General features: G+C 50.4%; 1 protein-coding gene across 6 annotated transcripts in view; it reads left to right on the top strand.

Annotated features, from left to right (window-relative positions):
* Positions 1-13,914, top strand: part of AMOTL1 (angiomotin like 1) — a 201,545-nt gene extending 187,631 nt beyond the window's left edge. For all 6 annotated transcript variants that reach the window (XM_040257897.1, XM_040257898.1, XM_040257899.1 and 3 more), the window contains 2 exons: positions 6,096-6,371; positions 7,955-13,914. In XM_040257897.1, the coding sequence (XP_040113831.1) occupies positions 6,096-6,371; positions 7,955-8,061 (383 nt within the window). In that variant the 3' untranslated portion in view covers positions 8,062-13,914. The remainder of the gene's footprint in view (positions 1-6,095; positions 6,372-7,954) is intronic.
* Positions 13,915-15,259: the final 1,345 nt, after the last annotated feature.

Below are 15,259 nucleotides of genomic sequence, written 5' to 3'. Positions count from 1 at the left end.
TCTGGAATTCTCTTGCATTTTTGATGATCCAAAGGATGTTGGCAATTTGATCTCTGGTTCCTCTGCCTTTTCTAAGTCCAACTTGAACATCTGGAAGTTCTCGGTTCATGTACTATTAAAACCTAGCTTTGAGAATTTTGAGCATTGCTTTGCTAACATGTGAGATGAGTGCAATTATGTGGTAGTTTGAACATTCTTTGGCCTTGCTTTTTTTGGGATTGGAATGAAAACTGACCTTTACCAGTTCTGTAGCCACTGCTGAGTTTTCCATATTTGCTGGCTTGCAGCACTTTCACAGCATCATCTTTTAGGATTTGAAATAGCTCACCTGAAATTCCATCACCTCCACCAGCTTTATTCATCTTGATGCTTCCTAAGGCCCACTTGACTTCGCACTCTAAGATGTCTGGCTCTAGGTGAGTGGTCACACCATCATGGTTATCTGGGTCATTAAGATCTTTTTTGTATATTAGTTCTGTGTATTCTTGCCACCTCTTCTTAATATCTTCTGTTTCTGTTAAGTCCATACTGTTTCTGTAATTTATTGTGCCCATCTTTGCATGAAATGTTCCCTTGCCATTTCTAATTTTCTTGGAGAGATCTCTAGTCTTTCCCATTCTTTTGTTTTCCTCTATTTCTATGCATTGATCACTGAGGAAGGCTTTCTTATCTCTCCTTGCTATTCTTTGGAACTCTGCATTCAAATGGGTATATCTTTGCTTTTCTCCTTTGCCTTTAGCTTCTTTTCTTTTCTCAGCTATTTGTAAGGCCTCCTCAGACAACCATTTTGCCTTTTTGCATTTCTCCTTCTTGGAGATAGTTTTGATCACCTCCTCCTATACAGTGTTACAAACCCCTGTCAGTAGTTCTTAAGGCACTCTTTTCTATCAGATCGTATCCCTTGAGTATTTCTCACTTCCACTGTATAATCGTAATGGTTTTGATTTAGATCATACCTGAATGGTTTAGTGGTTTTCCCTACTTTCTTCAATTTGAGTCTGAATTTGGCAATAAGGAGTTCATGATCTGAGCCACAGTCAGCTCCTGGTCTTGTTTTTGCTGATTGTATACAGCTTCTCCATCTTTGTCTGCAAAGAATATAACCAATCTGATTTTGGTGTTGACCATCTGGTGATGGCCGTGTGTAGAGTCACCTCTTGTGTTGTTGGAAGAGGGTGTTTGCTATGAGCAGTGCATTGTCTTGACAAAACTCTGTTAGCCTTTGCCCTGCTTCATTTTGTACTCCAAGACCAAAGTTGCCTGTTACTCCAGGTGTCTGTTGACTTCCTACTTTTGCATTCCAGTCCCCTATGATGAAAAAGACATCTTTTTTTTGGTTTTAGTTCTAGAAGTTCTTGTAGGTCCTCATAGATCCATTCAACTTTAGCTTCTTTGGCATTTGTGGTTGGGACATAGACTTGGGTCACTGTGATATTGAATGGCTTGCCTCAGAAATGAACAACAACAAAAAAAATCTCATTTTTGAGATTGCACCCAAGTACTGCATTTGGACTCTTTTGTTGACTATGAGAGCTACTCCATTTCTACTAAGGGATTCTTGCCACAGTAGTAGATGTAATGGTCATCTGAATTAAATTTGTCCAGTTTGGTCCTTTTTAGTTCACTGATTCCTAAAATGTCAATATTCACTGTTGCTATCTCCTGTTTTACCACTTCCAGTTTACCTTGATTCATGGACCTAACATTCCAGGTTTCTATGCAATATTGCTCTTTACAAGATAGGACTTTACTTCCAACACCAGTCATATCCACAAATGGGTATTGTTTCCACTTTGGCTCAACCTCTTCATTCTTTCTGGAGCTATTTCTCCAGTCTTTTCCAGTAGCATATTGGGCACCTACAGACCTGGGGAGTTCATCTTTCAGTGTCATATCTTTTGCTTTTTCATACTGTTCATATGGTTCTTCTCAGTATTCTTCTGAAGTATACTGAAATGGTTTGCCATTCACTCTCCAGTGGACCATGTTTTGTCAGAACTCTCCACCATGACCTGTCAGTCTTGGGTGACCCTACACAGCATGGCTCATAGTTTCATTGAGTTGGAGAAGGCTGCGATCCTCGTGATCGGTTTGGTTAGTTTTCTGTGACTGTGGTTTCCATTCTGTCTGCCCTCTGATGGATGAGGATAACAGGCTTGTGGAAGCTTCCTGATGGGAGGGACTGGCTGTGGGGGAATCTGGGTCTTGCTCTGATGGGTGGGGCATGGGTCACCAGTTGCCTGCCACAGGAACAGGAGCTCTGGCTGCAGCAGATCTGGGAGGTGTGGGGTGTGAGCCCCACCATAGAACCACCGAGCAGACAACCCACAAACTGGAGAACAGTTATACCAAAGAAGTTTTTGCACTGTTGAGAAAGTTCTGGGACCCACACCAGATTTCCCAACCTGGGGATCTGGCAAAGGGACTGAGAACCCCCAGGGAATTTGACTTTGAAGGCCAGTGGGATTTGATTACAGAACTTCCACAGGACTGGGGAAACAGACTCTTGGAGGGCACAAACAAAACCTTGTGCGCACCAGGACCCAGGAGAAAGGAGCAGTGACCCCGCAAGAGACTGAGCCAGAATTGCCTGTGAGTGTCCAGGAGTCTCCAGTGGAGGTGTGGAAAGGATAATGCATCATACTTTGGTGGTGGAAGCAAAGGCCACCCCACCAGAGTCACTGTTAGGCATGAGTTGACTCACATTGTAATCATTATCATTATGACTGAAAGCTAAGGTGTCTTACACTATAAAAATTTTTAGTAGGAAGAAGACTTTGAGACTTCAGGCCTCTGAACTTGGTTCTGCCCCAAACCAGTGGTAGGACTACTCCACCTCTGCTTCTGTGTCTAGAAAAGCTGGGTGGTGTCTGGAGGTGTCTTCCCTGCTGTACCCCATGGGGTCATTGCAAGGCCAAAATGACATACTGGAGAGAAAGCGCTTTGCAAGCAGTGCTCTCGCATAAGGGGCTGCTGGTGGTATGTTGTTGGATTTTTGTTGCACAGGCAGAGTTTGGAAGAGCATTCTGCAAACACGGTCATAGCCATGGACTGGTTTCCTAGGGTGACGGGGACCAGCAGCCCAGCTCGCTGAGTCAGAGAGGATGAGACAGAGCTGCCCGGGTCACAGGCAGCACTCCCGGTCACACATCTTCCGCTCTTGTCCCCGACTCTGCAGCCCCAGGGGCCTGGCCCTTCTTTGATGCATTTCCCTGGGTCAGAGTGTGTTTTGTTTATCCATGGAGCTGAGAGCCTGTTTTTGTTAGCCCAGGATGGTGGAGGAGCCTGGCTGCTTCATGTCAAAGGGGATAAGAGCTTCCAGGAGGAAGCTGACAGACTTGGGGGAGAATCAAAGGCACCCAGCCATTATCTCCGTTTGAAGTCCCCCCATGGGTTACTTCTGTAGCCCCTGCCCTCCAAGGAAATGCACTTCAAAGAAGAGGCATGTGAGCTCCCCTCCCCATTTAGAGAGCCTCAGCAGCAGTGCTCATGTGGACTTGGGAGGGGACTCAGCACGTGCTCAGCTCCCATAGAAACCTCTCTGGCAGAAGCCTGTCTGTGACATCCAGCCAGGCAGATATTTCCATGGGGGCTGTGCCCATACCCCTAGCATTTGATGTGCCTCAGCCAGGCCTGGGAGCGGAGGACTCAGCTGCAGGAAGAGCTCCTGTGTTCTCCACACTCGTATTCCCCCTCCTTACTGTGATCAATGTCCACATGTCACAAGACAGAGTGGAGCCCTCCCACTGCAGAGGGAGGCACACATTCAGTTCCCACAGACCTCCTGCACAGGCCCCACAGCGTTCCCACCGTGTCTGGTCTGAGGAGCTCTGGAAGGAGGTGGAGGTGATAACATATCCCTTTCTGATGGCTCGGGCTCTCAGGTGAGATGACCGGCCAGTGGCTTAGTTGCACAGGAGTATCCTCGCCAGACTGTGGCTCTCCACGCAGGGGTGATGAGGCGGAAAAGGACACAAGGTAGACTTCAAGGCAGGCACCTCTGGCTTCAAATGCCATTTCTGCTACTTCTCAACTGTGAGACACTAATTTCGGCCATTTCCTTTTCTGTAAAACAAAAGATAGCAACAGGACCTACCTCATACGAAGTGAGATGATGTCTGGGAGGCACCTAGTGAAGGCTTCTTGCTCCTCAAGGTGTGGTCTGTGGGCCAGCACCACCAGCATCGCTTGGGAGCTTATTAGAGAAACAGAAGCTCGAGGTCCCCCGCTGACTTGAATCTTCATCTTAACTATATGCAAGTAATTGATGTGTGTGTGAACATGTTGAGAAACATCACTGTAGACAGACTAGATTGAGTTGTGTTGCATTATGAATGGGTACCCTGAAATAGCCCTAGCAAGGAGACTGTGAACTTCGTTAAATGAACAGACACTTGATTGTGCTTACTGCACTTTGTGTAGGCTAGTATGGAACGAAGGCCGTATTTCACAGTGAGAACAATTGCTGTGCTGTCCAGCTCGCAGAAAGACATTGAGGAAACGGGGCACATCACACCTCCCTTTTGCCCAGCCAGCCACCCTCTTCCCACCCCAGACACTTTGGTCTTGGGACGGGTGGGGAGGAGAGGGCTGAGCGGCCCTCCGCAGGAACCCAGCTGGCTTCCTGCCTCTTGGAGGACATGGCTCTTCATCACAAGGAGCTCTCTGGGGAATATTGTACACAACTCTGTTGCCATGACCAGGAGGCATGCTTGTTTTGACCCAGGCCCTGGAGAGATAATTCATTACCAGAGAGGAGTGGAGTTGGGGGCTGTTAAGCAGAGCAGCAAGCCAACAGGGCTGTGTCTAGGAGCAGAGAAGCTGATACAGGCTGCCACTGCTCAGGACTAGCCCTCCTGGGCTGCATACGAAAAGAAAGCGTTGTCTCCAGAAAGCCTTGCAGAGTGCCCCCGCCCCTCAACACTCTGCCTGTAAGGCACCTCTTCTCCCTTCTTTCCATGGCATCCTCAGAATAGTAGTATCCTATCATTTGTCATGTTACGTTATAACCAGTTTATGTGACAGCTCCTCCCCTGCCCCATGCTAGGTTTTTTGTTTTTGGTTTTTAATTGGGGTATTCAGTTCAGTTCAGTTGCTCAGTCATGTCCGACTCTTTGCGACCCCATGGACTACAGCACGCCAGGCCTCCCTGTCCATCACCAGCTCTCAGAGTTTTCTCAAACTCATGTCCATTGAGTCGGTGATGCCATCCAACCACCTCATTCTCTGTCGTCCCCTTCTCCTCCCACTTTCAATCTTTCCCAGCATCAGGGTCTTTTCCAGTGAGTCAGTTCTTTGCATCAGGTGGCCAGAGTATTAGAGTTTCAGCTTCAACATCAGTCCCTCCAATGAACACCCAGGACTGATCTTTAGGATGGACTGGTTAGATCTCCTTTCAGTCCGAGGGATTCTTAATAGTCTTCAACGTCACAGTTCAAAAGCATCAATTCTTCGGTGCTCAGCTTTCTTTATAGTCCAACTCTCACATCCATACATGACGACTGGAAAAATCACAGCCTTGACTCGATGGATCTTTGTTGGCAACGCAGTTGCCTTGTAATGTTGTGTTAGTTTCTGCTCTACAGGACAGTGAATCAGCCATCCACATACATATAGTCCCTCCCCCTTGGACCCCCTTCCCACTGTGACCCCCATCCCATCCCATCCACAGAGCATGGAGCTGGGCTCCCTGTGCTGTATAGCAGGTTTCCACTAGCTGCCTCTTTTACACATGTGTGTGTAAGCTCAGTCATGTCTGACTCTTTGCAACCCCATGCTCTGTAGCCCGCCAAGCTCCTCTGTCCATGAGATTCTCCAGGCAAGAATAGTGGAGTGGGTAGCCATGCCCTCCTTCAGGGGATCTTCCCGACCCAGGGATCGAACCCTGGTCTCCTGCATCGCCTGCACTGGCAGGCAGATTCTTGACCACGAGTGCCACCTAGGTGGGGTATGTGTGTCAGTCCTGATCTCCCAGTTCACCGCTCCCCAGCCTTGTACGGACGTCCGTTCTATCTGCTGGCGTCTGTATCCCTGCCCAGCCGACGGGTCTTGCTTCTTGAGGTGCGACACTGAAGAAGCTGTTCTTCCACCCGCAGGGCTGCTGCTGGGGAAGGAGCACCATGACCACGCATCCACCCCCGTGCTGCCCACCCCCTCTGCCGCCACGCTGTCGCCCCCAGCCCCCAGCACGACAGCCGGCAGCGCCCACGCCAAGACGGGCAGCAAGGACAGCAGCACGCAGACTGACAAGAGTGCTGAGCTCTTCTGGCCCGGCGTGGCCTCCCTGCCCACGCGCAGCAGGCTCAGCGGGACCCCTTCCAACAGCCCCGTGCTGAAGCACCCAGCGGCCAAGGGCACAGCAGAAAAACTGGGTATGAGGTCTCCATCTGCTCTCACACTCCATAGAGCTCCCTGTCCTGTCGGGTGGGGGAGGGGCTTCTATTGAGCTGGAGAGGGAGCCAGGCTACCAACCTACTCTCACTTATGGGTTATCTTATGGTATGGTTGGAGAAGGAAATGGCAACCCACTCCAGTATTCTTGCCTGGAGAATCCCATGGACGGAGGAGCCTGGTATGCTATAGTCCACAGGGTCACAAAGAGTTGGACATGACTGAGTGATTTCACTTTCTATGGTATGGTTAGTCGCTCAGTCGTGTCTGACTTTGCAGTTCTATGGACTGTAGCCCACCAGGCTCCTCCATCCATGGGATTCTCCAGGCAAGAATACTGGAGTGGGTTGCCATTCTCTTCTCCAGGGGAGCTTCCCAAGCCATGGATCAAACCTGGGTCTTCTGCAGTGCAGGCAGATTCTTTACCATCTGAGCCACCAGGAATGCCCTAGACTCTGCAGGCTCTTTATTATTCTGGGATTGAAACGTGTGCTTGTGTGCTAAGTCGCTTCTGTCGTGTCTGACTCTTTGTGACCCCATGGACTGTAGCCCACCAGGCTCCTCTGTTCATGGAATCCTCCAAGCAAGAATACTGGAGTGGGTTGCCGTTTCCTTCTCCAGGGGCTCTTCCTGACCCAGTCTCATGTCTCCTGCATTGGCAGGCAGGTTCTTTACCACTAGCGCCACCTGGGAAGCCCTAAAATATGTGTAGAGACTCCTAACTTATTACCATTTAAAAGAGCAAACAAATTGGCATTTGTCCTCTTAGCTACGTTTAATAGCTAGCCCTTCCCCAGAGGTGTGCAGACAGACCCTCCGAGGGATGTTGCCTTCAGGGTGTTTACTCATCAAGGATTCAGTGTCGACTGAAGGAGACACTGATTCAGTCCCGATTGAAGCAGAAGGTAGATTTAAGGTAGGTGAACTGGCCCAGCACTCAGGCCAGTTCTGAGGAGTTGCTTTCAAACATTTACTAGAAGACAGGTTGGGAGGAGTTTTGCAACAAGTCCAGAAATGTCCTTGGAGAGAGCAGACTTGGCTTTGGACTGTTCAAAGTCGTGGGGTGAGGATCCCTCTGCTCGAGAATCCTTTGGAGGAGGTGGGGGCTCCTGGGCATAAATGAGTTGTTTTTTCCAATGGGATTCCCTGTGTTCATCCTCCAAAATAAACAAATACACATAATGTTGTTGATTTTTGGAGATGTAATTCCTGGGATACCCTTTTGCCAGGAAGGCAGGGAACCATGGAGCGACCTGCCTCTTTGTAGGCACTTGATAATTTAGAGGAGAGGAGGGGAGCAGGGTGGGTGAGGTCCTCGCACAAAGTCCTAATGCCCCGTTCCTCCGCTCAGACCTCTCCCATCATGTCCTGGTTGTGTTCTTTGTGTCTGAATCCCAGGCCCGGGCATTTAGCTTTGGTCCACCAAAGCTGGGCTCTGTGGCCTTAACCTGTGTGCACCAATGGTGATGGGTGGTACTTGAAGTGGTTTCATTTTAGAGAGAGCTGGGTAGGCCTGTGGTCCTCCTGGGGAACGGGCCGCTGATATGTCCCTTCTGTTTGGCAGAGAACTCTCCCGGCCACGGAAAGTCGCCTGACCACAAAGGCCGCGTCAGCAATTTACTCCACAAGCCCGAGTTCCCTGATGGGGAGATGATGGAAGTTCTCATCTAACCCTGGGATCCCTGTTGAATCTAAAAGCGGAACACTGAGGCGCGAGGAACGTGGCAAAGAGAAAGAAAGATCACGAAGGTTGTGGATGGGAAATCAGGGATGGTTTGAGCAGATAAGAATTTCAGATTAGTGAGAATACTTTTTATAAATGTTAAAACAAAAACAGGAGACCTACATGACTGAAGATGAAGAGGATGCCGTGGATTTTTACTGCTTATGGTGGAAGAGAGAAGATGCATGTAGGTTTGGAAACAGAAGATCTAGGAAATGAAATTTTTTCATTGTACAGAAAAATGTACCTCTCGGGGAGGGTCTGTGTACACCCATGGTCTGGTTATAAACAGATAAACCTGAGCATGGATCTTCCTTGGAATACGCCCATTCTCCTTGCCTCTTAGCTTGTTTTGAGAAGAACCTCCTAGAAATCTTGCAGTCTGTCTTGACATAACGTCGTTTCACCTGTGCCCTCTGTGATGTGTCCTATGAATGCGTGTGGGTGTGGCAGGGAAGAGAAATGTCTGGGATGATGGAGGGTTTAAAAGGCCGTCTCCACCTCTGTACCTGATTGGTTTGGATTTTCGGAGGTTATGGGCCTTCTTGGCTTTTCTGTACTGAGCAGTATATTCTAAGCAGGATGGGAGCTTTCTGGTCTTGGGGTTCACCCCCCCTTCTCTGAGTTCATCTCTGTCTCTGCTTCATTCTCTTTCATTTTACCCTTTTCTCCTTCATTTTTTTTCCTCTTGTAATAAGCTTTGCAGAGTTCCTTCGCTCTGGGGGTTGCCAGAGCAGTATCTGATCGGTCATCATGCACAGTGACTAGTGGGACAAAGCCTTTTGGTGGCTTCCTGGCAGCTTCCTCCGCCTTGGAGGAGCTGGGCTGCAGCAGTTGACATTCTGACAGTGAACTTGGTCAGCTCCGATGAGACAGAGGATTCATGGCCACTGTGACGTCCTGCATTAAGCTCCTGCCACCACCACTTTCTCCCCTCACATCGGTCTTGCGTGGAGTTTGGTGTAGTCACCTCACTGCTCCATTGAGGTCGGACTTTCAGGATTGCGCTCCAAGAAACAAGGGACACTTGACTTGGTGGCATCTAGAATCTCCCCTGGTACCTTGTCCCGCTTGCTACTGTTTGTGGCCCCTGCTCTGCCAGCCCCTTGAAACCTTCTGGATGTAGTTGGTGAGCACGCAGATTCTGTGGCTGTCAGCAGGTCAGGTCTGCCCTGCTGGGGACTTGCTTCGTAACCCGATAGGCCAGTATCGATACAGTGTGGTTGGGTTGTTCAAGGGTTCGGTTCGAAGCAACTGGTCCAAAGTAAGACAGAAGCACCAGGTCAGAGAGCCCGGAATGAGTGAGGTCACGGCCCCCTTTTCCCCGTGCTCTATGGTTTCGCATCTGACTTCTCAGACGTCGGCTTCCTTTACAAACCTGGAAAGTGCTGGATCAGTGGAGAGAGGCTAGCCAGGCCATCAGATGCCCCTGTGGGGTCCTGATGAATTTGCTCCCTCTGGGCCAGCGGCATCTCTGTCACCCCAGGTCATCATGCCCACGATCTGAGACTTTCTCACATCCCACCCAAATGAGGCCCTGAAGACCATGTCACTTCAGAAAGTTGGCTGGGGGAGCTCCTTGAAGGGTGGGCCTTTGGAGTGTAACCTGGGTGCCTGCCTGCCTGCTAAGTCGCTTCAGTCGTGTCCAACTCTGTGCAACCCTGTGGACCGTAGCCCGCCAGGCTCTCCTGTCCATGGCGATTCTCTAGGCAAGAATGCTGGAGTGGGTTGCCACGCCATCCTCCCAGGGATCTTCCCAACCCAGGGATCAAACCCGTGTTTCTTCTGTCTCCTGCCTTGGCAGGTGTGTTCTTTACCACAAGGGCCACCTGTGGGGAGCCCTGTAACTTGCGTGAATCCTCCCCAGATCCACATGGTAGAAGAGGGTGATGAGTGCGGCTGGAGGGAAAGAAACTGCTGGCTTTGCCCAGGAGCTTCTCGGAGCTGCCTGGTGGTCAGAATGAGCAGAAGGGATGCACCTCAAGCCTGGCTCTGTGGGGGGCTCTGTGTATCACACGTGTTGCCTTCTGAGGCCCCACTTTAAGCATCACTGAGGGTTGTGCAGCCTGAGGAACCAGAGCGGCTTTGCGGGGCCGAGCAGTCCTGGGTTCCGCCGGAGCAACGAACCTCATGGGTGGTGCAGGGCCGTGGCGAGTATGGACACGTGGGGGTTGGGGGCAGAGGGCTCCCCGTCCCATCTCTCTTCTCTTTCACTTTCAACAAGTGATGAAACTCGGTTGATGGCAGCCGACTCTCTTAAGGACCTTTTGACCCCTGATTAATGTTGAGAATGGAAAAAATTAGTATCTAGAAATAGGAGGGCCCCCCCACCACAGCTGTCCATGCCTGGGCCACCCCAAATGTGAGCTGTGTCCCCCAGAAATGGGTAAGAGCCAGAGCCTCGTCTTTAGGCCCCAGCACATCTTGTTGGCAGTGCAGGCACAAGGCTCGCTGACTTTCCTTGGTCCCCCGAGTTGCCAGGCTTGGTAACTCTCACAATGCACAGACGTCACTGTTTTTCTACTGTACCGTGGTGTCTGTCCACCGTTTTTGCTTCTGACCTGCCTCCTCTGCAACAAAAGGGACTTACAGCTTTGAAATCTCTTCTTTTATGGCAGATTTCCGGCCCAGCGAGGGCCTCACTGCTCTTCATCTCTGTAGATTTCTCGAAGCCTTGCTTGCCTTTAGGAGAAAGCAGATACTGAACTCCCACTGTGCGTTCTCGCCGTTGATGATACATGATTTCATTGGATCTTTGGAAGAGAATCCTTGCTCCATTTTTTAGTGCCAACTGTGTGCAAGCACTGAGTACCTTTCAGTGCATCCTCAGACCACATGGGAGCAGAGGCAGGTTTATATCCTTATTTCACAGAGGAGGAAACGGGCTCAGGGAGGTCAAGTCCCTTCTTCAGGAGAGACCGGCGTCTGGACCGAGGGTTTGGGAGAGCAGCCTTGACGCGGGCCGGACTGCCTCTGACTTGGGGCTGATAAGCATCTTTCGGGGTCACACCTTGACCCACTCTGTCCCCTGTGTGTGTCTGTGCACGTGCACACACACACGCAGCTTCCTTCTTCATCCCCACGACCCTCTGAACTGCTAGGACTGCCCGTAAACAAGCTATAGATGGGAGTCTGTGTACTGTTACACTAGGCCACAAAGTCTGTTTTAGAAAGCTCTTACTTGCATGTAATCCAGAGGCCGGGCCTCCTCCAGAACATCCCAGTGTGGTGTCTGATCATGAACTCCTGGGCCCTGTCTCAGGGTGAAGGGTCAAGGCTTAGGCCCTGGGTGATGATGACATGCCGGAGTCACCCTGCCTCCTCCTTGAGCGTGTCATCTGGCAGTTTCCGCGTGCTGTCCGGGGTACCGTGTGCAGCAGGCGATGTCACTGCTTTCTGGCACTGATTTCCGAGTGTGTGCAGGGCCTTTCCTTGACGTTTTCTTCTCAGCTTGTCTTCGGCTTCCCACAGGTTGGAGGCCAGCCACAGCGTCGCGCTGCGCCTGCTCGAAGTGGACACGCTGGACAGGGCTGCCATGCCCCTCCTGGGACTTGGGTTGGAGGCAGAGAGTGGGCAGAGCTTGCTCTTTGGGACTCACATGAACATTTAACTACACAGGACTTGGGTTGGGTATCCAGGCGTGCCGGAATGCCCTCTGCAGAACAGTCAGCCACCCCTGCTGTTTGTTGTCTCGTGGCTTTGACCTTGTGATGCTGAGTGCTAACAGTTAGAGATGTCTCCTGCTTCGTCCTCTGCAGTGCTGGTGATTTAGTCTCTAAGTCGTGTCTGATTCTTGCGACCCCATGGACTGCATGTAACCCACCAGGCTCCTCTGTCCAGGGATTCTCCAGGCAAGAATACTAGAGTGGGTGCTCGTTTCCTTCTCCATTCCTCCTTGGTAGCTGATGATGATAGAAACTCCCCCTACTGCATCCTGAGTCCCAGAGGCTGGTGTGAATACAGACGTCAGAAGAGGCAGGGTTCCAAGAATAGGTGGCGGGTTGCAAGGTTTGGAGGCAAGGAGCTCATGTGAGCAGAGAGATGTGTCTTCCAAAACAAAGCCCTACAGCCAGCGTATGTGCCCTGGCGCCGGTGGGTGTGCTTCTATGTGCCCCCCCACCCCGTGATCTCACACTCGTCTTGAGCCAGGGAGGACCGTGGCCATGATATGAGGGAGTCCTTTTACACAGAACATCCTGCCCACAACTGCCCGCTTATCCCCAAGCTTGATGCAGCTACGGTGCATGCTTTACAAATGTTTTTTCCTCTTCTTCTGTTTTTTTTTTTTTTTTTTGCTGATTAATCAGTGTGTTTAGAATGTCTTCATTCAACATGAGGGTTGTTCAGTGGGGGCCCCTGTGTGTGGCTCCATGGAAAATAGGCAGAGCCATTAAGAAGTTACCAGAAGCTGATCAGCTGGGAGCATGAGAAGGTTAGCACTTCAGTAAATGGATTTCTTCCGGACCTAATAAGCAGATTTTTTTTTCCTCTCGCTTTTAAGTAGTACCCCCCTTTTCTTGTTTGGTAATTTAAAGGTATCTAAAGACATGCATTAAAAAAAAAAAAAAAGACCTGTATACATTGTCAGTGCATACATATGAGATGTGGCTCTAAGATTGTATGTCGAGTTTCTTTTCTTAATATCCAGAAGATCCAAGTGTTTCCTCTCACCCTGCCTTGTGAGACTCTTGCCAATGACTGCGGTGCTGTCCAAGTAGAAACCTTCTGTAAACACCTCTGTTAGGATGGATGTGGGGGCCTAGCATGCTCCTCTGGTTGTCCTTAGAGATGAGGGATCATCATCCTCATCATCCTTTGAGAATGGGTTTAAGTTTGGAAATAAACCCAAGTCATTGACTCAGTTGGATAAGTAAAAATGGGTGATGAAGGTAAGTCACATCCTTTTAGCTCTTTAAAAAAAAAAAAAAGTCCCTAAGATGTTCCTGGGGATGCTGCATCTTTGGACTCCTTTCAGAGTGACCACTTCAAAGGAAAACAGTAGTCACTAGTACATGTAACTTCCAATGGATTAAAAAAAAAAAAAAAGCTGCTCTCTTGTCACGCCTTATACGTGTTCACATCTCTGCGTACACACGGACGTAAACGCACATTCATGAGTATCTATCTGCCTCCAGTTGGAATTCCATAAAACCATGGTAGACTTAAGTGCATGGTATTGTCATATTAGGCCAAAACCGGGTTGTTTCTTTGTTGTGAAACTTTGCTTCTTCACGGAATTAAAACACTTGTTTTCAGTATAATGGAGCCCATATACAGCGTTCTCTTGTATCAACTCCTTGAGTTCTGGTACCCAGTGGTCTGTTTCCATGTGGTTTACCTAGAATTCTGTTCACACAGAGATACCTGTAAGTATTTATTACAAACTGGGATGTGAACAGACTGACCCATAGTGGTTTTCTTTGATTTAAGGTGTTTTCCCCCTTTTGCGGAGTGGAATCTGGGACGTTCTGTGAGGCAGGGCGGGTCGGGCACCCACCTCGGCCAGAACTCCACTGGCCTGGGTGCCACCGCGCTTCCCACCGGCTGCGTGTGCTGTGTTCTCTCCAGCAGACTCTGATGTAACATTCTGGCATTTTCGTATGGCTGGTCTGTCCTTGGGGGCGGGGAGCCCAGAGCTGCAACGGCCGGATGGGTCTGTGTACAGAGCAGGGAAATTCAGGAAGACTGTGTGTCCCCTACAGCAAATATTGATCCTGTTGGTCAGCCAAAGATTTTCCTATCCTTTGCTGCTTAAATTTGTGCCTTAATATTGTATATAATAAATGGATTAAAAAAAAAAACACAGTTCTTTCCCTCTCATTTGCTCTTTTCTTTTCCCTAGGAACTTACATACCCGGCGCTCAGTCAGTGTGGGTTGAATTTCATCTCGTTTTACTCCTGGAGGCGGCCTCACTTGCTGTTTTGCTTCCAGAGGCCTCCAGTCCCCCACTGCACCCTTCCACTACCACCCCCTCCTTGTGGAACTCCTGCTCTTGATCCCAAGGAGGAAATGAGTCATCCAGGCCACTGGAGCTTGCCGTTCACCCCCTACCTGCCCCTCCAGACAACTACAGAAAGAGGAAACACAGGGACGTGGGCCCGGGAGATAGTGGCCACTTTGATGGCATCTGAGCGTCCCCTTGGGACATCCGTGGGCTCAGGGCCTGCCAGCGACCAGCATCACGCAGGAATTAACCTGAGTAGCCTGGGCCCTGAGTCTGGGCTGGGGTCAGACGTATCTCTGCACCCCATGATGGACGTGGCGGATGTTGCTGCCTTGTTAGTTTCTTAGGGTCATAGGAAGTGTGGGGGGCTTTGGTAGAAAGAAGTCACGTGGTAAATGGTGGGGGCCTCAGAATAAATGCCGAGAGAGTCCCCAGGTGTAGCACCGTCCCGAGGGGACAGTGCACTGGGAACACTGTCAGGGAGGACGAGGTGCCCTCCTTGTTCCCTAGTCCTGTGTCTTAGCCGAAGCCTCTCTTGCCTGCCCAGCCCACCCCCCAACCCAGGCTTGGCAAAGGCTGCTTCAGTGTGAGTGCGGGGAGAGAGAGGGGCCCACCTCTAGTCCGCGGTGATGGCTGTTGTGGCCTGCATGTGTTCCTGCTTTCAGTCTTCACAACAACCTGGTTGGCCCCATTTTAAAGACAAGGAAACTGAGGCTCAAAAACCTCGGGCAGGTCACTTGTGAAAGATGGCAGGATTGGAATCCAGGTCTATCTGACCAGGAGCCCATGCACTTGGCAATAAAGTGTGGGTAGGGGCTGACAGCTTGGGTTCTTACCTGTCCTGCCTTCTACCCAAAGGAGCTCTCCTCTGCCGGGACCCCTGGACCCCTACATGCGTGCAGATGTGACACGTGAGAATAAAAGGCAAACTGGGCGGCCCCCAGCCTCCGCCTCCTGGTGTGACTTTGAGAAGACAGCTGGAGGACCTGCATGCCCTGGGGCTCAGAGGAGGGGGGGGGGGCTCCTGAGCTGGGCGCCCCGCTCTGCCATCTCCCTGCCCTAACCCCGTGCCTGCTGCTGGAGAGAGTCACCCACAAGCTCTGGCCTCTGGCCTGAATCCTGGGCCGGGGCCTCTGCACCGCAGGGAATAGTAGCAAGGCCTCTGAGATTGCCTGGGCTCATCGTAGTCAGAAGGCAGGTC

The sequence above is a fragment of the Oryx dammah genome, unplaced genomic scaffold, assembly GCF_014754425.2.
Source record: "Oryx dammah isolate SB20612 unplaced genomic scaffold, SCBI_Odam_1.1 HiC_scaffold_17, whole genome shotgun sequence".
NCBI classification, from domain to species: Eukaryota; Metazoa; Chordata; class Mammalia; order Artiodactyla; family Bovidae; genus Oryx; species Oryx dammah.
This window is presented reverse-complemented; position numbering and strand designations above follow the sequence as displayed.